Source organism: Lissotriton helveticus, chromosome 7, assembly GCF_964261635.1.
Source record: "Lissotriton helveticus chromosome 7, aLisHel1.1, whole genome shotgun sequence".
Lineage (NCBI taxonomy): Eukaryota > Metazoa > Chordata > Amphibia > Caudata > Salamandridae > Lissotriton > Lissotriton helveticus.
In genome coordinates, this window is record NC_136068.1 from 580,955,018 (window position 1) to 580,978,859 (window position 23,842).

Sequence of the window (23,842 nt, forward strand, 5' to 3'; positions counted from 1 at the left end):
TCCCATCAGGTGCGCGGAGAAGACTGCTGGCTCATAATCAACACAGTACATATATACTTTCAGTTCAACACATAAAGTCACCGTAAATGGAAAAGTACTACTAGGCTCTAGCGCCCCAAGGAAAGACCATATATGGCACACATGATTAGTTCGAAACTCTGCTTTAGCTATTATTGGGGAAGGTCAGGAGGGGTGACTCCCGGCGCCTGGGAGTGCAGGCACGGCGCCTCCAGGAATGCGCTTATCGCACCCAAAGCCAGATGCGACCTTGAGTCCCAGGACAGAGCAGGAATAAGGTGCATTCAGCTGCTCTCAGTAATTCAACTAAACCAGGGCCTACTGACTACTGGAGAGTAACATGTGACCACTGCTCGGTTCTTGGCGCGGACAAGGCAAAGATGGCGTCTGTGTGGTTCTCGGCCTACTCAAAAACAACGGAACTTACGAGCAGTGCGTACCCTTACTAACCTAACTAAAACAGATTTGATTTGACCTTATTCAAACTAAATCATTTAAGAATACATAGATATATAGATACATCATGCTAGCAAAGATACATTATATCACTATCACTACGACTATAGAGGAAGTAGGATTTTATCCCTCAGTTCAGGCATACCTGTATGGACGCCCCATACCCACAGCAATCCCACCCATCACCAGGGATGTCCTGGTGGCATGGCGCACGGCTATGAGGCACACGGAATGGGACAGACGACTGAGCCAACACACACCTCTTTGGCGGGGTACATGGCAGAGGGAGGTGGCTACACTCTCGGGGTTCAAGCAATGGGACCTCATAGGGATCTCTTTGCTGGGTGATTTATGGGCGGGCGAGCACATCAGGACATTCCAGGACGTTCAGAGGCGATACATACTGCACACTTCACAGTTTTATAAATACATACCACTTCGTCACACCCTTAACACACACATTCCAACAGGCACATCCCTTCCAGAATTCAGCCTACTAGAGGCCCAAGTCATGATGGGGAATCTGGGAAGTGGGGGTCTCCAGAATATACCGTACCCTGGTAAACAATAGACTGACGACTCTCGATCCTCTTCGGACACGCTGGGAGGGGTGGGTGGGTCCCCTGGAAGAAGAAGACTGGCATGACGGGAAACAACCTTTACAACGCAAATTTTACAACGCACTACCATTATAACAAAACATTTATAACGCAACATCCATTACAACGCATGCATTTACAACGCAACCATTACAACGCATGACACTACAACGCACACCACTACAACGCATGTCATTACAACTCAGTCATTACAACGCATACCATTACAACGCATAACATTACCATCCAACACTTACCCTACTGTTGCACCCCCTGGAGTTAGATTGGTATATTTTTACCCCTACACTATCCAACACTTACCCTACTGTTGCACCCCCTGGAGTTAGAATAGTAAATTTTACCCCTACACTATCCAATACTTACCAAACATGCAATGTAATGTAATGCGTTGTAATGGTATGCGTTGTAAAGGTAGTATGCGTTGCAATGGAATGCATTGTAAATGTAGTTTTTAAAATTTCCGTTGTAATGGCATGCGTTGTAATGGAATGCGTTGTAATGGATGTTGTGTTGTACAAAATGCGTTGTAAAGGTGTGCATTGTAAAAGTGTGCATTGTAACATCATACATCCGGCATGACGCCCTCATGGCCCCTAAGACTGTCATGACCTCAGCCAGACTTCGTCTCATTCAACTATACTACCTCCACAAGGCGTACATCACTCCAGCTCGCCACCACAGGGCAGGGCTCCATCCTTTCTCCAACTGCACATGCTGCGGGCAAGCACCAGCGGACTCCTACCATATGATTTGGCCTTGCCTCATACTGGTCGGGGATCGAAGAAGAGCTCACACAGGTATTGGGATGGCTGGTTCCCCACGATCCCATATGTCTTATCCTGGGGGTGATGGATGGTTTGGATGGCTCACGAGCAGACAAAGCATTTCTTGGGATAGCGGCCGCAGTGGCTAAATGAGACATTGCGGCCTCCTGGGCACAAGCCAAACCCTCAACCAAAGCAAAATGGCGCTGGGGAGTGGACTGGTGTGCCACACAGGAAAAAACGCTGTTTGAGGCCCGAGGGTGCCCCGCCAACTACAAAAAAGTTTGGGGCAAATGGCTGAACCTCCTGGACTAAGGGTGTACAACCTCCCCCCATTAGTTGCTGGTGTAACGTTGGCGAGTTTTAAATGGTGCTTCTGATTGATGCTTGATATGTACCCATGAGTGATGATGGTGGTTAATGCTTGCAGTAAACACCAAGGGGTCCATTAGGATGACGGGCCCTTATGGCGGGCGGTCCCAATCCTAGCGGGGATTGGGACCGCCCCCCATAAGGGCGGAGGTCCCGTGGGGGGCATTAGGATGTGCCCGCCACAGTGGCGGGCACATCCTGCATTTCTAGCATTGTGGCGGGCGGTGCTCTCAGCACCGCCTGCCACAATGCTAGAAATGCATTTCAGCATTTGCATAAACAAAGCGGCAGGCACCGCGCGGTGCCTGCCGCTTTGTTTATGCAAATGTGGGGGGTACCACAACTACCCCCCATATGCAGCCCCCACCCCTCCTTCACTCTGGGGGCCGCAGGGGGTCCCAAGAGTGAAGACCGCATGCCTTTCCGCCAGGGAAAGGCATGGCTGACAGCCCATACTAATATGGCTGGCGGTGTCTATGAGACACCGCCACCATATAAAACATTTTCTGCCCCGGCCGCAAGGAGACCGGGGCGGAAAAGCGGCAGATGGTCAATCCGTCCGCCGCGGTCCCCCCCGCTATACTAATATGGTGGGGGGAATTCGGGAATGGATGTCGGGCAGATTGCCTCCGCCAGGCCGGCCGACATCGTAATGGGCCCCCAACTGTCTTATGTTGTTATGGGGTCTGATCTTAAAATCAATAAAGTTGATTATCTAAAAAAAAGCATTTTGTTCCAAAACAGTATGGTTAGTATTACCTTGCTGAGAACAGGTTTTGTGCAAGCCATGGTAACTTCAGAGTACAGGCAGTAAGGCAGGTCATCTAGTAATCCCTCAACAACACATCCTCTGTAGCGTTCCCAAAGATGCATGTAGTAATTGATCACCCAGCGTTGTACTTTTTTTGTTACTCCAATATCATCCTGCAGAATAAAGCACATTTAATGCAGATATTATGAACCAATGTCTGGAAATCTTGTTTCTTCTGTAACATCAGCTTTAAATTTAGGTTTTCATTTATACACTACTACATATTTCAATTAAAGAAAAGTGTTCTCCAGCAGAATGTAATCCTCCTTATACTAAAATGTTTTAAAATTGTGCCTTGAAAAGAGAGTGGATCATTAAATGCTTTTCAACACAATTTTAATGTTTTCAATACATTTCACGCCAATTATGGACTGAAATTTGCTGAGTTACTCAGACTTTGTCAATTGAAGAGAAAAGCAAGACCTCAGTTGAGCAAGGGCTATGGGGCCGATTACGATGTCGTCGTAAAAGGCTCCAACCCTCGGTCGAAGCCTTTATGAGCACATCGTAATATGCCGGTCGGATTCCTTTCCGACCGTCTCATTATAATGGAGGCAGTCGGAAAGGAATCCGAACAGTCATTCCGGCTGGCATCCGACTGGCTCAAAGATTCTGTCGGCCAGTAGGAATGCAGCCTGTAATCGCAAGGGTGTCTCTCTCCGCCTTGGGATTACGATGTCCGGTTTCAGAAGCCTTTACGTGCCGGCCGTTCTGACCCAGAAAGGCTGTTGGAACTCGCATTTGATGGCCCCCAGCAGGGCCACCTTGGGTGCACGGCCTCCATATAGAGGCCGAGGGGGAACCTATGGTGGCCCCTTGTTGATCCGTGCACCCAGTGTCAGGCACCTTGAGGTGCCTGCTACAAGGTGCAGGGATAAACTGCACCTCCCATTTTACAACATAAGCATGCATTCTGGCCAGTTTACAGCCAAAATGCATGCTCCCATTGTAAAATGTAGGAATTAGACAAAACAGTGTTCGATCGCTTCCTAATGGGCCAGTCAGGACCGCTGACCGGGTGTCAGTCGGTCCCATGACCGAGACTATGTAGGGCAGACACGACTCCGCCAGACATTGTAATCAGCCCCTAAATGTTGCATCCAAAGTACTATTTTCATATTTTGTTTTTCTACCTGAAACTGAAGATATCTGGACAATTACCTATTAAGTTTCACACGTTTTGAATGATTTTAGACGTTTAATAGACCATTTGTTAGGCAGCATCCTCTTGACCACAGGTAACACTTCATATATTTGTCCATTTGCAGATTATCTATGAACTGCAGTGTGGGTTCCTGAAAACAAGTACATGTATTCACTGTGACAGCTTTCAACTCGTATCGCAGGGTGTTACACTGGTGTTGCCAGACGCCTAAACCTGATAACACTCCAGTGCATATGCTGTGCCACCCTCAACCAAGGGCTTTTGTTCCCAGAAGTCTTCTAGCTAGAAGCCAGAAGATCTGAGTTCTATGAGAGAAGGTGGGTGGCTTGTGATAAATAACACAGTGTCGATCACAACCAACATTAAGGATGTTAACTTTTTCTAATCGATAAAGTTCTTACTGCAGTCTTTATCTTTGAAAGGTTCCCATTATTACTAAAAATGTGAATGGGGGAATCATAGATGGCGAGGAACAACAGAAAATACTCAAATTATTCATTAACCACTGACCTATCAAAAAAACATCTAACCTAGTATCTAACTCCAGGCAACAATATTTTGCAAATGAGCTGGGAATTTTGTTTCATGAAAGTGGCTCATGGACTAGTGCAATCTATGCCAGATCTCTGTTGTTCTCCAAAACTATCATGGCCCTACAATGTTTTACGAAAAAACTAGGGAAAAAACCCATAAAGGAAATTTTAATTATTTATAAGGCAACCTGTTTAGCGGTAGCCACCTATGGATCAGGTTTGTGGGGTTACTCAAATATTAGTTCAATCCAAACTATGGAAAATAAATTTCTACGTTACATCTTGTCCGTGCCTGAAAGTACTGCAACCATGATATGCCATGCAGAATTGGGAGTGCTTTATGTTACTGATACGATTAAGATCCAGCCAATCCTTCTTTGGCACAGGGTTTGGACAAATGATGAATGTGTGGTTAACCGGGCCATTTTAAAGGACATTTTAGCATTGGACAATATTAATGATTTCAAATGGATATGTTATGTCAGAAACTTTCTCGAAGAATTAAGCTGTGCCCAATACTTTGAGGATCCTTTATCAATGGCATACATATCAAGAAGAGACCTGAAAAATGTGTGTATTACCCATCTCAGGGACAAAAGACATCTAGAGGAGGCGAGAAAAAAGACTGTTTCTGCTCATCAGGATATTTTATGTGGAGAGAAACTACAGCCATACTTATAATTGTATATGTCTAATCATGAGCGCTTCCTTCTAACCCGGTTTAGACTTAACATTGTTTTTACAGTTTTATCTTTTCCTGTGATGAACTGTTGGTCGAAAGATTTATGCTTTTGTCCATGTGATGATGTGTCCCCACAATCTGATATACATATTTTATTTTTTTGTACATTTTACACCTTCTTTCGAAAGAAACTTATCATCCCTATTCTGAAAGACTTAAATATATACAGATGCCGCTTAGCGTTTTTAGAGTGCCAGAAAATGGAAACTGTTTTTATGGTAGCCTCAGTTGCTGAATTTTTTAAATCTGTTTTTAAATGCCGTAAATCGATCCAAATGAATTAATCCTTATGTTGTACACATGTATCTAAGTTTATTTTATTTTATTTTATTTTATTTATGAGTTTGTATAGCGCTAGAATCACTCCGTCAGGAGTATCTCTGCGCTTTATGCCCAGTAAATTAGCAACTACACAATGGAAGATGATTAGATTTCATTTTTAAACAGAATAGATTTTAGCTGTTTTCGGAAGGTTAAATGCTCCTTACATAACCTTAGGGCCAACGGAAGCTTGTTCCACATCTTGGGGCCCATAGTTGACAGGGCTCTGCCTCCATGTCTAACCTTTTTGATATGCGGAACCACAAGGAGAAAATTATTGCTTGATCTAAGAGACCGTAAAGGAACATATGGTCTAAATTTCCTTTCCAGGTAGGTGGGTCCTAGTCCATTCAAGCATTTGTGGATTAGGCAGCATATCTTGAATTTTGCCCTTTGTCTCACAGTGAGCCAGTGTAATTGCTCAAAGAGGGGTTTGGATGCAGTTCTTGGGGGGGCATTCAGAACAAGGCGAGCCGCCGTGTTCTGCACAACCTGCAGTTTATCCAGTAGCCCTTCGTTGACAGAAAGTAACAACCCATTACAATAATCAATCCGGCTCAGGATAAGTGCCTGAACCAGAGTCTTTCTTGTTGAGTTGGGTAAGAGTGGGAAAATTTTCCGGAGTAAACCAATAGTGTGGAAGCATATCCCTGAAATGTAGCTGACATGTTGTTTTAAGGACAGGTCGTGATCAAGTCGAATTCCAAGATTCTTCACGACCTGTTTGGGTTCAGGGACTGCTCCCAACTCAGGTGGCCACCAATCGGGGGTCCAAAGTATCTTGGCTTCCCCAAATAGCATGATCTAGTTTGGTGCTATTTCCCTTTTGGGCGATTTTAAATAATGATCACATGACTCCTCTGTAAACTGTACCTTTTTATGCTACTTTTATGGTTATTCTTTGCTTTTTACCCGAATAAAGTATTTTGAATCTGAATCTGCAAATGAGCTAAAAGAAGACCAAATGGCAGCAGTTACCGCTTCTGCAAATGTAAAAATCTCACTAATGTAGCAGTAGTCACTGAATCCCTGAGGGACTATGCAATTACTCATTCAGAGGGAGTCTTGTTAGGTGCCTCCATCACTCTTTGATGCACCACACTATCCAACCGGAAATAGTGTGCATTGGTACAGCTGCTCCATTGGAACCACTTCCACAGACTACAACATATCTGTACATACTACAGTAGGCACATCTATAGTTATGGGGACTAACAGCTATCTTATTTACTTACTTATTAGGATGTATGTGGTGGCAGAACAGACCCTGAAAACTGTATAGATTGGTTAGAAGGAATTCAGAGGCTCATGCCTATTACACTTCAGCCTTTCAATCAGCAGACATGCTCCTACAGGCTGATAAATAATATATATTATTTCGAAAAATGGAAAGTATTTTACCAGACGGAATATCTAAGGAACCAACACAGCATCAGCCAAAGCACCCCTCATCAGATATTACAGGAAGCAAAACGCAAGAACGTCATGCTCTGGTAAATTTCTAAGCTATGTTCCTGTACTTACACCAACGTAATTGGATTAGATATATACTAGTTATTTTCCAATCATATTCATATAATTACACAACTAATTCTCAAAACAGGGCAATGCCATCATGCAGGTATGAGAGTACTAGGCTTGAATGATGACAGTTCAGACAGTTCTAGGATCTCCTTGATGGTGAAACCAGTGCCCAGGATGAATCCAAGCAACTTGGCATCAGATTAAAGCTGGGATTTAAATTTGACTGGGTTCGGGTAAGTCGAAGAGCCATGTCTTGAGGTCCTTCCTGAATGTGTGCAGGGCCGGGGAGCATCTGAAATGCGCAGGGAGCTCGTTCCAGGTCTTGATTGCGATGTAGGAGAAGGCTCTCCCACCACTTCTGTTTCTGCGGATGCGGGGAACTCTGCCAGGGCGATGTCGGCGGAGCGGAGGTTCCTCCTCCGTACATGGAAGGATACTCTCTCATTGAGGTATTTGGGTCCTATGTTGTTGAGGGATTTGTAGGAGTGGGCAAGGAGTTTAAAAGTGACCCTCTTCTCTACTGGGAGCCAGTGAAGGCCTCATAGATGTTGGGTCATGTGTTCGTGACGCGGTGTCCAGAGGACGAGTCTGGCTGCGGCGTTCTGGATGGTTTGGAGTTTGTGTAGAAGAGTTTTTGTTGATTCTGGTGTAGAGGTCATTGCTGTAGTCCAGTCTGATGGTTATGAGCATGTGGGTGACGGTCCTTCTGCAGTCTGGGGGGATCCATCTGAATGTCTTATTGGTCTAAAGCTATCGATATTAGACGGCTCTTATTTTGTAAAGCCATAGGTGCTTTATTAAACTTTGCTAAAAAACTGGGAGGGTGCCCGGTCCAAGAACTGATTGCAATTTATAAAACAAAATGTATACCCATTGCTATATATGGGGCTGGCCTCTGGGCTTATGAAAGTATTGTGCCACTACTATTGGAAGAAAACAAGTTTCTGAGATACTTGTTAGCGGCACCCAAATGTACAGCTACCTATATTTGTCACAGTGAGCTGGGTTTGCCTTATTTGACCTATCTTGTGAAAATGGAACCTATTCTGCTATGGCACAAAGTCTGGACCTGTACCTCCCCAGGCCTAAATAGGGACGTGATAAATGACTGTTGTTCTCTTCATGGTGCTGCCCGTATTCCATGGATTACATACGTAAAGGTTTTTCTAACAAATATTGGGCACCCTGAGTTTTTTAACAAGCCAGAGACTCTGTCAACAGTTTCCAGGAAAGAGTTGAGATCTATCTGTATGGAATATCTGGCGGATAGTAGGCTCACAGGTAACATCGGTAAACCTACAGTAACATCCCACCAGTTATTGCTGAGTATGTCTGGGCTACAAGCTTATTTGAAAGATATCGATGGATCTTATGATAGGACGTTGCTTTTATACCTACGCCTTGACGCTGTGCACATATGGGTTACCTATCCTCATATAAATGACTGGTCACGTCACCTTTGTGCATGACCCTGCGACCATATCTCCGCTGAGTCGACTATTCATGTCGCATTGTTCTGCAAATATTACAGCGTAATTAGGAAAAAGTGGATCCTACCAATTTTAAGACAGTTTGACCTCAGACAATGTCCCCCTTCTTTTATTAAATCACAACTGTTGGCAGATAGATCACAGACTGTGCAAATTGCGATTTTTTTTAATTGATGGTCAAAACTAGGAAAACAATGGATGGTTTTTAAATACCTTGTATTTATTTAATACTAATTTTATGTTGTTAAATTTTATGTTGTTATTTATGTGTTTTTATGGTTAATTGATTTTATACAGAATAAAGCGGATTCTGATTCTGATTCTGATTCTGATTCTGAATGTCTTATGGAGAATGCGGAAGCAGTTGAAACTAGTGGAGGCGAAGGCATTGATCTGGCAGTTCATGAAGAGGAAGGAGTCCAGGATGATGCTGAGGTTTCGTGCGTGGTCTGTGGGCGTGGGTGGATTTCCTAGGGCGGAGGGCCACCAGGTGTTGTCCCAGGCGGAGGTGCAGGGTCTAAGGATGAGGACCTCGGTCTTCTCTGAGTTGAGCTTTAAGCAGCTGTCTTTCATCCAGGCTGCCACGTTCTTCATTCCTTCCTGGAAGCAGAGTCTGGTGTCTTCGGGATTCTTCGTGAGTGAGAGGATGAGCTGGATGTCGTCGGAGTAGGATACAATGCTGAGTTCATTGCTATCTGACGATGGCGGCAACGAGGGCCATGTAGGTGTTGAAGAGCGTGGGGCTGAGCGATGAACTTTGGGGAACTCCGCAGTTGGTATCAGTGGGTTCGGAGAGGAAGGGAGGGAGTCAGATCGACAGGGACCTGCCGGAGAGGAAGGATTAGATCCAGTCGAGGGCCGCTCCTTGTATCCCTGCGCCGTGAAGTCTGGCTGCGAGCGTGCGATGTGAAACGGTGTTGAAGACTGCGGAGAGGTCTAGAAGGATGAGGGCCGCAGTGTGTCCCTGGTCGAGTAGCATTTGGATGTCGTCAGTGGTGGCAAGGACGGCGGTCTTGGTGCTGTGGTTGCTGCGGAATCCAGACTGGGAGGCGTCTAGGAGTTCTCTTCGATGAAGGCAGTCAGTTGGGCGTTAATGAGTCTCTCTGTGACTTTGGCCGCGAAGGGGAGGAGAGAGATGGGCCGGTAGTTTTTCAGGTCCGTTGGATCGGCCGCTGGTTTCTTGAGGAGGGGTTTAACCTCCGCCCGCTTCCAGTCGTCTGGGCAGGTGCCAGATTTGAAGTAGGAGTAGATGGTCCGTCCTAGTTCGGGTGCGATGGCTGCCGTGGACCTGTGGAATATGTGCGGTGGGCAGGGTTTCGTAGGGGCTACTGAGTGGGTTTTCTTCATGGTCGCGGTGATGTGTTCGACGGTGGCGGGATCCCAGATCATGATGGTTGGCTAGTCGGCGGTGGTGGGTAGGGGGGTGGTGTTCGGTGTCGGTTCGCTGAAATTGTCGTAGAGGATCTTGATCTTCAGATGGAAGTAGGAGCTGAGCTTGTCGCACAGTTCCTGGGAAGGTGTGACATCCGTGGCTTTGCTGATGGGTTTTGCTCTATGACGTTGAACAGTTCCTTGGCGTTGGTCAGTACTTTGTCTCTTATGAAGGACTGTTTGATGTCTCTTATGCGTTGGTGGTATTCCTTCAGGGCGCTCATGTGGTTGTTCCGTGCTTCCTTGGTTTTCAGGTTTCGCTAGGTTTTCTCTAGGTGTCTGAGGGAGCGTCTGGCTTCTTTTAGTTCTGTGGAGAACCAGGCAGCATTCAGAGGGCTTTGTTTGGCAGGGTGTGGTGGAGGGGAGCGAGCTTGTCAGCGCAGCAGGAGATTCCGCGGTGAAATTCTATGGCTGAGGCGTTGGTGTCAGATGTGGCTCTGGGGGGGTTTTGGAGGAGGGTGGTGTTGAGGTGTTCCTCTGTGACCTTGCTCCAGTTCCGCTGTGGTGGGCGCGGGGGGGCTTGGGTGCGGTGGTGTTGTTGAAGGTGAAGTGAACGCAGTGGTGGTCTGTCCAGAGGGGTTGGGTGGTGTGGCTGAAGCGGATGTTTGTCCCTCCCGCGAAGATAGGGTCGAGAATGTGTCCAGCTCTGTGAGTGGGCGTGTTGAACAGCTGCTTCGGTCCGAGGTTGTCGAGGAGAGTGGTGGAGTCGGGGTCGTTGCAGTTGTCGAGGGGGAAGTTCAGGTCCCTAAGCAGAATGTAGTCTGTAGAGGTGATGGCGTTGGGTGCGATGAGCTCGGCGATGGTAGTTGGGGCTGGGTGCGAGGTCCTTGCTGTCTGTAGATGAGGGTGCCGCGTAGCATGGTCCTGGGGCTGGTCAGGATCTGGAAGTGGAAGTGTTCTGTGTTGGAGTGGGGGGTCACTCATGCTGGATGTGGAGAGTCGGAGAGAGTCTTGTGTGCGATGGCGATTACTCCTCCTGGGCGGTGGGGGCGTCCCTTTCTCTGGATCTTGTAGCCGTCGGGGATGGCAGTGGTGATGTCGGGCCGGAGGAGGCATTGGTCCAGTTTTCAGTGAAGAAGGCGACATCGGAGAGAGTGTCGATCTGGTCCCAGATTTCTACGGCATGATGGTGCAGGGAGCGCACGGCGAGGAGGATGCATGTCTGGGTTTCGGGGTTGCGTGCAGCAGGCGGAACTTCAGCGGATATGGGAACTTTGCCAATGGTGAAGGATATGCAGCAGGATCTGCACGAGAACTGTCCATGGGTGGTGTCCAGCGAGTCTTCCGGGATTGAGTGCGTGGAGGGTGGTTGAGTCTTAGCGGTATGGCCTGGGAGAACCAGGGTACCTATCGCTGGTCGCGGTTTGGTGCAGATGGGCTTGCATTAGGCGCGCCTGCGGCACGCCCACTGCGTGCGACCGCACAGCAGTCACTATTAAGTAGGGAAGGGGGCCAGGACCAGAGGTAGGGAGGCGGGAGCGGGGCTGTGACAGGGTGGGAGGGGCAGCAGAAGCAGCGGGAACCGGGCAGGGGAAACCAATCAATAATCAGGCAAAATAAAATAAAATAATAAGGCAACGTACAAGTTACGCAAAATACAGTAATATGACAAAGTAAAAGTTAAGTTTGGCGGAGATGTTGAATAAGAACTACAATCACCCAGAGGCTGGGCGGGCTGCCGGCGCGAACCCTGTACAGCGGAGTACTCGAGGCTGCTGCGGTGAGGCGGAGCTGCTGGGTAGAGTGCTGGCCTGGACCGAAGGTCAGAAATCAGCAGCAGCGCTGGAGGGTGCAAAGTGTCTTCTTGTGGGATCATTGACATGATATTGATGCATACAATATCAAAACACAAAAATATCGGAAATTAAACATGATAACAAAAATATGGACTTTCTATACTTAACTAGTAAATCGACCAAAGAATGGGGACGGTGCTTTCACAGGGGCACGGTCAAGCCGTTGTTCGGGGGGCATCTACCATCCAGTTTAAACACCCTGGTGGGACTTCCGAATCCAGTCCCAGGGTGCATCTTCCGCCTTCTGCCTGCCCCACTGAATCCTGCTGGGCCGCCAATCACCCTGGTGGGACTACTAGTCCCAGGGTGCAACTTGACTCTTCTTCTGCTGCCGCAGATGAGGGGGAGGTGCTTGCATCGAGCTTAAAAGAGATGCCTCACCCCCCTTAGCCCTGACTTTGCACTGCAGCTCTGCCGGTAAGACCTCACTGATTTGATCTACTCTTTTCTCCCACCACCTGCCACTTGGCTTGGAACTGGCCACAACCAAGGTACTGTACCTAGCTATAAGTTGCCACTTGCTGTCCTCCATGAAATATCCTTCTTCTGGAACTTAAGGGTGCAGGCCATGAGACTTTGCTCCGGTAAATGGAATCATCTTTTACACTGGCCCAAGGGAGGTCTCCTGATTGTTGCTCTTCATTAGAAGGGGACTTGATAGAAACGGAGACTTTGATTATGACACCCTTTAAATGCATTGTCTTTCCTTCTTTTCGAATCTCTTTTTTTTTTCTTTCTTACTTTTTAGTAAAATTATATTGTTGCAAGGCTATTGGTTATAGTACTGACATAATTGCCAGTTTTACCTCTTGGTGTGTGGAGCAGTTTAAATTTCTGGTGGGTCCATTATGCTTTTAAGGGTCTACCTGGTATAAAATACTTTCCTTAACCACATACCGACCGCTAAATAGTCGCCGCTTTTACCTCCCTCTTTTCTCTCAAACCTAATACTTGACCATGAATACCTATGAATCTATTGTATTTTGTCTAGGAAATAAGGAGAAGGAAGGCTGTAGAGGTTGTTGCAGGAAGGAAGAAGGTTCAACAGACCAATAAATCAGCAAAATCAGCAGCAGACAACTGCACTTTAGGTTTAACTTTGTTTTTATTGGCATTCAGTAAATAATAACATACAATTTCAGGAATGTGCACAATGTGTTCATTAAACGGGGCTAGACATGCATTACTAAGGTGCCCCGTGCACGCTCCCCACCGGACCCATTAGCAAGTCTGCGATGTCTCTATGATTTCTGCTCCAACTTAGAAACCATAATGCCATGGAATAAGACATTTTTGAAAAAAGCATGAAAAGTGAAAGAAAGAAAAGGCAACCCCCCCTCCCTCCCTTGAACTGGTGCGCTGTGAAGTTGCAAACTGGACCCCTATGTGAGCCCCTCTCTTAAATGCAGGACAGTGTCCCTAAGTAGTTGACGTGGGGCCCGTAAGGTGGAGAAGACACAGGTAGAAAGGGAATGTGATTTAGTTCATTTCCGTTGACAAGAGTGAGAGCAGTGGCTGCCATAATTCGTTAAAGCTTGCCATTGAGTTGCTAAGAGAGGCCTGTGAGCGTTCCATTTACAGGATGAACCATACCCTGTGTAGCCACACAACATAGGTCAGTTTTACCCTCGTACCCCAATGCCCTAAGATGTTTGGGAATGCCGCCCCCAATGCCAACCCCATTTGCTTCCCCTTCTGGGATCTGAGTGGATACGTCAGCGGGTTGGGCAAGCCCAACACCACATATGCTGGGAATCGCAGAATCTGCATGTCAAACTGGCGATCCACATCATCCAGGATCGTAGACCAATAGCTTGTTAGTTCTGTGCACTCTCACAACAAATGAAGTAGGGTACCTTCTTCCCCACATCCCTGCCAGCAGAGTGGGCTGCGCTCAGGGTTACCTTTATACAGACGAGCCGGGGCGAAATACCACTACATAGCTACTTTAACCGCTGTCTCTTTGCTCACTGTATTTTGTGCAGTGAGGAACCTCGGAGCAACTGTCCGACCACTCCTTCGCTGTGAGATCCCTCCCCACTTCATTCGCCCACCGTCTCTGCCCTGCCGTGTGTTCCCTCGGGACCTGAGGTCACAGCGCCTCGTATATCTCAGAGATCATTTTCTTATCAGTGTTCTTTGTGTAGAGCCATAGTGCCAATATCGGCCCACTCACCAGCCCGCTCGCAGCAACATGCATGTTGCAGATATAAGCAGACAAGACAACTTTTTGTTGGAGAAAAGTAGCTGCAGGTTTATTAGCATATACACATGCCAACAAGGTGGGTTATCTTACAGACGATCCAAAGGCAAGCCGCCCCTCGCGGCCTACCACCTGATGGGCCAATTTGCAACGTGGCATTAGCCAATCGTTGCTTAGCGGTTGTGGTGAGGAGATAGCCCCTCCCTTTTCCGGTGAACCATTGGTCCACCCTCTTGCTCACGCCCCCCCCTACGAGGGGCAGAGTGTTCAAGCGACCCCCGGTTGTACAGGTTTCCAACTGCCCATAGGATAGCGGGGCGCCGTCGCACCCCCGGGTCCACCGCACAGACTTCCTGGGGATATTAGGCCTCAGCATCCTTTGTGCTCCTGAAGAGGGTACTCCCGGGTAGTTTTCGGCCTCTGGATCGCCCTGTAACTCCGCCTGCAACACAAATGAGAAAAGATTAGAAGACATTCCCCCCCCACCCTGAAAACGCCGGGTATGCGGTAGGGAGGGAAACGGCAGACAAAGAGGCCGCTAGGTGGGTGGGGGAGGAATATATACTCTCCCCCGCCCACACCCGGCCGGAAGTGATGCGCGGGACCCTCCGGGATCACATAGCGCTGGGCTGCCCCCGTGTGCCATCTTGTGGCACTATGGGGGCCGCCCTCTCACTTGTGTCCCCTGCGGGGACGTGTCGGTTGGCCTGCATAGTGCCACTATCGGCCCACTCACCAGCCCGCTCGCAGCAACATGCATGTTGCAGAAATAAGCAGACAAGACAACTTTTTGTTGGAGAAAAGTAGCTGCAGGTTTATTAGCATATACACATGCCAACAAGGTGGGTTATCTTACAGACGATCCAAAGGCAAGCCGCCCCTCGCGGCCTACCACCTGATGGGCCAATTTGCAACGTGGCATTAGCCAATCGTTGCTTAGCGGCTGTGGTGAGGAGATAGCCCCTCCCATTTCCAGTGAACCATTGGTCCACCCTCTTGCTCACGCCCCCCCCCTACGAGGGGCGGAGCGTTCAAGCGACCCCCGGTTGTACAGGTTTCCAACCGCCCGTAGGATAGCGGGGCGCCGTTGCACCCCCGGGTCCACCGCACAGACTTTCTGGGGATATTAGGCCTCAGCATCCTTTGTGCTCCTGAAGAGGGTACTCCCGGGTACCTTTCGGCCTCTGGATCGCCCTGTAACTCCGCCACAGCCCTGGGTGTGGCAACCGTCGCAGCCAGGGCCCCCCACCAAAGCCGGCATTCCTCCTAGCTGTTCCTTACTTGCTATTACTAGGGCCTCTTCCCTATCCAGCAAAAACAGGTCCATGCAAAAATGGACCGCTGACCCAAAACACCATGGGAATTTGGCGTGTAGCACACATGTCAATAAAGCCAAATCTCTGCTCAAAAGTTTGCGCATGGCGCAGAAAACCACTTGCGAGCCATCTGCCTCACTTGTCCCCGACAGAGCACCATACCACGGGAGCTAAGGATAAGAAATCCGACCACTAAGCTCACCTGTCACCAACGTGTGGCCAATTCCCTTGTGGTCTTCTTCTAGGGTGCATGCTAGCCCCATAGCCCAGACAAATTAACAATACTTCTCCATAGCTCCCCGGCGACACAGCATGGTGTCACAACATGATGGAGGGAATGAGAGTGTGTTGCCTGTGGATAGGCACTGAATCCTCCATAAAGGGCAAGCTAGTGCAGCCTACCCTGCTTGCTGACCCTATGACCGGACACGGAATCCCGGTCCCTGCTAACGACCCGTGTGAGCCTTGATACTTCCACCAGAACAGTGTCGGACTACCATGTTCTGTGTCACCTGCTGCTGAACTCCCTATGGGGGCTCCGCTGGGACCCAAAAGTGTCCCTGCAAATACTGCGTCATGCACTAGGCCCCTAATGCCCTTCTCCGTCCCTCAAAGACATCTGACAGCCTGATGCCCCCTTGCAGCTTTGGTTAATGGCATTGGGCCCCGCACACCCAGTCAGTGTGTGTGACATGCATTTACTTAAAAGTTACCAGTTAATGTGAGTGGCTGGTCCTGTCCTGTCAAGGCTTGTAAATGGGCGATTCCCACCTTGTAGTGACTGTCGTGCCATGGGAAGTGTGACATAAGCACGGGTGTCCCAGAGTACCAGCCGGGTAAGGGGTGAACTACCAGAACGAAACATGACCCATCTTGAGCAGTGGGAACGCCATCGAGTCATAATGACTGACTTGGCTGATCTCGAGGATCCAACTCGTAGTGCATGCCTGCCCCCAAAACATATAACATTAGTTGGGCAGCCCACCGCTGGCCGCAAGCTTCTCCATTAAGCGTATAAGGCCCGTTTGAGTTTTGCTCAGGCAACATCCCTTATAACACTGTGTAGAGGATCTCCTCGTGTTAGACACTTGTGCAAGTCATCCCCCTGTGCCTGGCCTTCGTTGTACCCTATGAAGTTCGAACAAGCAGCCTATACAACTGTATATACATCCTGTGTAACTATTGGAACTAATACTTCCTCCTTTTACTTCCTGGTATGTGAACACTGCTAAAGGACACCCGACTTTCGTACCTGAATAACACTAAATAGATACTGTCTGGGTGAAAATCTTACCCAAGCACCTAGCCAAGGGCCCTCCACTGCGAGTCAACCCCTGATGTAGGACTTAGACTGAGGGAATTCCTGCCCCTTGCGGACCCTTCACGTCAAAACGGCTAAAGCAATCGCCTACATCGCCGCATAGGTGCCAACATGTGACCCACGCTATTAACCAAGTAGAGGCTAAAAAGTATCAGCCTGAACCACAGGGAAGCCAGAGCTGGGAGGTCTTAGTGGGATCAGGCTGGAGGAGGTATGTGTGCTAATGCAGGCCCAAAATTCTGTGCAAAATGACAATCCATCACCATAGTGCCAATTGCCAGGGCATAGAAAACTGGCAATGCAGGGAACAACTATGTGAGTGTCTCGGCGTGGGCCAGAATGTAAGAGTATATGTGTGGCAATGCAGGCACAACTAATCTGCAGGGCTACACAGTTTGCTCAGGTAAAAGTGCTGAAAAATGCGTGGAAATTGGCCGCTATGACAAAGCCTCCCTATCCTTACTTACAAAAGGAGCGCTACCATACAACAAGCCCATCTGATGGTTTAGTTAATGCTTTTAGTGCATAAAATAACTAAGCCACAGTATAGCTTTCTTGCATAGCCAAACAAGAAATAGCCGCCCCCATTCATAGCTACCAAGGTGTCAACTGCTATGTGTGACATTTCCATCAAATCAGTGCACTATGAGTGACCTAAAAAGATGGGGCGTGGCCAAGAGCCGAACATGGCGGACGTGTAGTTGCGGAGCTCCGTCCTAAGCCCTCGATACCAGCATAATATCCTGCCTACCCGAAGTGCGACCCACCTAGAGATTGCGCCCGGAGCCTCAGGAGGTGAGCGGCGTGCAGCAACGGAAAGCCGCCCCCCTCGGACATTGCCGGAGACACTGGGGGACTGGAGAGCCTGCTGGGGCCTGCTGCAACGTGGCGAGCCACGGCCTCGATTGGCCGACGGACCGCACTGCTGCCGGCGCCCTGTGTGAGGGACCCGCGCCGGAGCGAGCCTCAGAATCAGCTGGCTGGCCCGTGGACGTCGGCGGGCATCCGCCCCCATATACTACCCTGATACCTCCCCACTGGCGCTGAGATCCCCTGACGGACCTGCTCTGCCGGGCGGCCGCCCGCGACCGCGGGAGACACCTGGACCGTCCCGACGCCCGCCTGCACTGCGAGGAGGCACTCGCACGGACACGAGCATTGGCGAGGCAAGTGGGGCCGGGGGTGCACGGGGACAACCACTGGCATCAGGAGACCGGGACGGCTGCCTGAGCCACACACCTGCCTTTTTCCCTTTGGGCCCCGGATGCCCTGAGCGACTGACACGGCGCCCCGCACTGTCTGGCGTGCGCTGCGTTAACCTGAGGGCAGAGGCACCGAAGACACTTTGAGACACCCGCACACGGCCCCTGCACTCGTCGCCAAGGTGGGGGCCCCCAGGCACCTCCACAGGGTTCAACCACACGGCGACCTGCGTGCGGACCACAGTCCACGTGATCCCTGCTGCTAGACCGGGCAGGGGGTGCCTTCCGTCCCCCCTGCCTCTGCTGTGACCCCCCTACCTGCAGACCGTGACCCCCCCTTGCTGGAGCCAGACTGTGGCAGGGCGCGGGGCCCTCCGCGGGGCGACGACACACCCGCCAGGGGCGCTATCATTGCCGCGGCGCCATTGACCCTCATTGCACTGGGACCCTGCTAACTCTTGCTTCCCTCCCGCTAGCTTGGGGAGCGGCGAGACCACCCTCCGGACCGGTGAGTGCGCCTTCTGTAGCGCCACCCTGCAAACCAGATCGATGGGCAGAAATAGGGGCAAGACCCAGGACCGGGGTGCTCCGACGGACATGCAGTCCACGGGCTCAGAGGACCCACTGGCCTCCTCTAATGTGGACATTATCCCACCGACAGGGATGGGATCACAAGACGCCAAGCTGGACCTTATCCTCAACGAAATACGCGCCACGCGTGAAGCGCTGGAAACACGTATAGACAACATGGCGACGGGACTCTCCCTGCTCCGAGCGGATCATAACAAATTGGCGGAGCGAGTCTCAGAACAAAAAATTGCGCTGAACGAAATCATCCCCCAACAGACGGAACACTCTGCAAAGCTGGAGGGCGTGGAGAAACAACTCAAACAGCTATGGGACAGGGTGGACGATGCGGAAGGACGTGCCCGCCGCAACAACGTCCGCATCCTGGGCATTCCGGAACGGAGCGAGGAGAGGAACCCCACCCAATTCGTGGAAGATTGGCTACGGAAAATGGTGGGCCCGGAGGATCTTACAGCCCTGTACAGTGTGGAACGGGCGCACAGGATGCCGTCGAGACCCCCGCAACCGGGAGCACCCCCCCGTCCTCTGATTGCGCGCCTTCTCCACTACAAAGATCGTGACACTGTGCTGAGGGTGGCTCGAGAGAAGGCGCCAATACGCTATGACGACAAGACCGTCTCTATATATCCCGATTTCACGCCCACGGTCCAGCGAGCCAGATCCACCTTCATGGGTGTGAAGCGCAAACTGCGGGAGAGAGACATGAAGTATGCGCTCCTGTTCCCCGCACGACTCAAGATCCTACGTTGCAACAAATCCCACTTCTTCGACTCGCCAGAGGAGGCAGAGGAATGGATGGAGGTCTCGCTTGCACCACCGGCTTCGCGGGACCCATTTGCCGACGCTGGAAGCGACAGACAGAGGAACCCGCCAGACCAGAGGGGCACTACCTCCAACGCCAGCCGAACCCCCCCCTCCGGGAGGTCGCCGGCGACGGCGCAGACCACAAGGGACCGGACAACGGGTCATTCCTCAGGGATGCAGCTGACGGAGGAGGCCCTTGCCGCGCACGACGCGATGGCAGCCGAGGATGGGGTCACCGTCACCACCGACACCCACACTGAAGTTTCCGGGTCGGTGGACAGTCTGCAACTGCTCCCAAAGGTCACAGCCCAGATGGCAGCGGAGTTTTGATTGGCGACACGATTGGCCCTCTCCGGGTGGTAACGTATGACCGACCCCCCCCCTTTCTCATGACTGGTGGGTTGCAGAAGGGCACACTCTATCAAGGGCTACCAAGCCAGAGCGGGCTATAAAGTGACAGTCACCGGAGGCCTACTCCCCCCGTTCTGAATATGGACCACATTGACTTGTGCCCACGTTGGGCACCCTTGTTTGGCTCCCGAGCCCGTTGGCCTGGGGACCCTTTAGTTAAGGGGATATACGTTCACGGGGCACTCTCACATAATACCACGGCGAACCTGCCATGGTCACTCATGAGCTCCGCTCTACCACCACACACAAAAGGTTATGGGACCGCTTAATGCCTATAATTTGTGCACCTGGAATGTAAGGGGACTGGGCTCGGTACACAAACGCCACAGGATTTTAGCACAACTTAACCGTAGAGGGATGCAGATAGCTTGTTTGCAAGAGACACATTTGAACAATGCTGAAAACGTAAAAATGCGCAAAAAGTGGCGCGGACAGCTCTTTGCCACCTCCTATTCTGCGTTCTCCAGGGGGGCGGCGATCTGGCTTCGCAATTCTGTCCCCTTCAAGGCGATAGAACAAATGATTGATAAAGAGGGGCGTTATGTATTTGTGAGGGGTTTACTAGATGGGGATGCCATTGTACTAGGTTGTGTGTACTCACCGAACGCAGGCCAGTCGGAATTTCTGCTCACTTTAAATGGGATACTTGCTGCTTGGGCTGACCATCGGTGGATCATTGGCGGGGATTTCAATGCTGTACTCGATATTACATTAGATAGGTCCCACCCCCCCCTATTGGCCACTGAGAGCAGGAAACAGGCGGGCGCCCTGACACGCTGGGCTGAGGGCTGGGATTTGGCGGACGCATGGCGCAGCACACACCCGCAGGAGAGGGAATATACCTTTTTCTCCCCGCCCCACCAGCTCCACACCAGAATTGACCATATCTTCTGTTCCCGCTCCCTGGCGACCTCCATTGTCCAAACCCAACACATGGGGAAAACCCTGTCCGATCACAACCCCGTTGAGCTCACCTGGCAGTGGGGCAAGCTGCTACCTCCTATCCCGGCTTGGAGACTACCCCCCGACTTGCTTGAAGACACAGTCTTCCGTTCATCCCTATCTGACACTATAGACACCTACTTTACCACGAATGCAAACACAGCCAGTACCCGGCAGATCGAGTGGGACGCATTTAAAGTTTGCCTAAGGGGGGAGGCGATGGCAGCCCGAGTGGGTAGAAAGAGAGAGGTCATCAGTCAACTAAGCGAAGTGGAGGGTTCCCTAGCATCCCTGGAGAGTGAGGCGGCGGGCACCAATGCACACTTCACACCGTTACAGGAGGCTCACATACGACACGCAGAGCTACTAGAAGACCTGAGGCTCATAGACTACAGAGAACACACGAATAGGCAGCATACACAGGCGGACCGAGCTGGCACCCTCCTGGCCCGACTCCTGCAAGACTCCCCACCTTGCCACCCAATCTTAGAAATACTGGACCAAACTGGTAAGCTGGCCACCTCCCAATTTGGGATTAATACGGCTTTCAAAGACTATTATACCACGCTGTATAGCCCCCCACCGCCACGGTCAGAGTTCACCTATGAGACCTTCATGGGGGAACTGGTCCTGCCCCGACTCACCGACATGCAAAGTAAAGATCTACAGCGCAACATCTCTCTAGCGGAAATTAGACAGGCGATACGGGCACTCCCTAGAAATAAGGTCCCTGGCACAGATGGCCTACCGGCCGAATTCTACACAACATTCATAGATCTCCTTGCCCCGCGTTTGCATGCTCTCTATTTGGAAGCCTTGCGGTCGGCCTCCCTGCCACAATCGTCTATGCAAGCGTTGATCACATCCCTCTTAAAACCAGGCAAAAGCGGGATACAGCTGGCCGACTACAGACCCCTGTCCCTTCTGAATACGGATTCGAAGATCCTGAGCAAAGTACTGGCGACGCGTCTAATACAATATGTGCCGCAGTTGATCCATCCCGACCAATGTGGTTTTGTGCCAGGCCGGAGCACAGCCATGAATCTCAGACGCTTGGCCCAGCTGATGCTGGGAAGCAGGGCGGATACGGATCCGGAGGGCTGCATATCACTGGATTTGAGGCAGGCATTTGACTCCCTTAGATGGGACTACATGTTTGCCACGCTCTTAAAATTTGGGATACCGCCCGAATTCGTTGCCTGGGTCAGGCTTTTGTACACTCTCCCTACAGCGAGAGTGCGCACTTCCAGGCACATTTCGGGACCTATAGCTATAGCCAGGGGCACCCGGCAGGGTTGCCCGCTCTCCCCTCTTCTGTTTATCCTCGCCCTCGAACCGTTGCTTTGCAGACTCAGGGCACTGGCCCCCCGTTATGGTATCCTGAGACATGGGACGGCACATATTGTGTCTGCCTATGCCGACGACATCATATTGTACCTTCGGGACCTGCGGGGCGCCATGGGCCCCATACCCCAAATATTTGAGGACTTCCGGGAGATCTCAGGCCTTACCATAAGCGAGCCCAAGTCTTATGGTTTCGCCTTCGGGACTACAGACTCTTCCGCTCCCATACCCTTCACCCCGCACGAGTTTCAGATAGCGGGAACCACCTTCCGGTATCTAGGGATGCACATATACAGAGAGGCTGGCATGATGATTGACGGCAACCTTGGCAGGACCCTGAGAGCATTGAAGTCACAGATCCAATTCTGGCTGACACTGCCCCTCTCAGTTGCTGGCAGAGTGGCCATTTCCAAAATGGTAATGCTCCCTCGCCTTGTTTACCACTTCACCAACCTGCCGTTCCTGATCCCAGCCGCGACATTTAAACACCTCGACTCACTACTTACGGAACTTGTGTGGGGTCACGGGCGCAGACGTATTGGCCTAGCTAAACTGCAGCTCCCCTCAAGCTCCGGTGGTATGGGCCTTCCGGACTTTAGGGCATACAACTATGCGTGCCAGCTGCAATGGCTAGCCTACTGGGTGGCGGGCCGTAACCTTCACGAGATCAATATGACAGAGAGGGACCACGAAAAAGGGGACGTGCACAAGTTGCTCCTACCCCGTTCGGACATACCGAGAGATGCCCCGCCACTCCTCCGGCTGGCGGTGACATATTGGCGGAAGGCAGTGAGGTACACTTCCCCCGTGACTTCGTATGCTCCCACGATCCCACTTCTGGGCATCCCGCTGGGCTCGGGCACGCTCACGACAACCAGGCTAACGCCGTGGCTGGACGCAGGTGTGACGCATGTGGGAGACCTGTTCGCGGAAGGGCACCTACTGTCCTTTACGGATTTCAGGACTATGCACAGCGTTCCCAGAGGCTCATTCCTTCTGCACGCAGGCCTTAGTCACTATGTAACGCACACCTGGGCGCCTGAAGGACAGGAGCCAACTACTAACCCCCTGGTAACGATGCACTACCTTATGGGCACGGGCGGCCATTTAACCAAATGGCTCACAGCTAGCATAAAAACCGGAAGGGCGGTCTCGCTAGAACCACTCAGGGCAGCATGGGAAGGTGACATTGGTAGGCCACTGCGAGACAAAGAATGGGAACGCGTCCTCCAGTTTCCCAAGAGGGTAGCCAGAAACCCCAAGTACAAGTTTATCCAGCTGATGGTGCTACATAGGGCCTACCTGACTCCGCATCGCCTGCACGTGATGTTCCCCGACGCGAGTAGTAACTGCCCCCGATGCGACGCTGACGACGCATCACTACTACATATGCTATGGCAATGCCCCAAGTTGGGCCATTACTGGGCCACCATCGCTGACACGCTTGAGGGTGCTGGCGTCCGGTCCCAACCACTCACCATAGAACATACACTATTAGGCCTGGGACCGTCGACACGCACTAGGACCGTGGCGACACGTTTCACAGACTTGGCCCTATTACTAGCGAAGCGAGCAATCACCATGAGGTGGAAATCCCCCAGACCCCCTGACCCGGACTTATGGAAAGCAGAGGTAATAAGGTGGGGCAAGGCGGAAGGCGAGGCGCTG

At 50.8% G+C, this 23,842-nt stretch overlaps 1 protein-coding gene across 8 annotated transcripts in view; it reads right to left on the reverse strand.

Annotated features, from left to right (window-relative positions):
- LOC144768773 (uncharacterized) overlaps positions 1-23,842 on the reverse strand; it is a 9,320,023-nt gene that overhangs the window by 7,460,324 nt on the left and 1,835,857 nt on the right. For all 8 annotated transcript variants that reach the window (XM_078652700.1, XM_078652694.1, XM_078652695.1 and 5 more), the window contains one exon: positions 2,990-3,154. In XM_078652700.1, the coding sequence (XP_078508826.1) occupies positions 2,990-3,154 (165 nt within the window). The remainder of the gene's footprint in view (positions 1-2,989; positions 3,155-23,842) is intronic.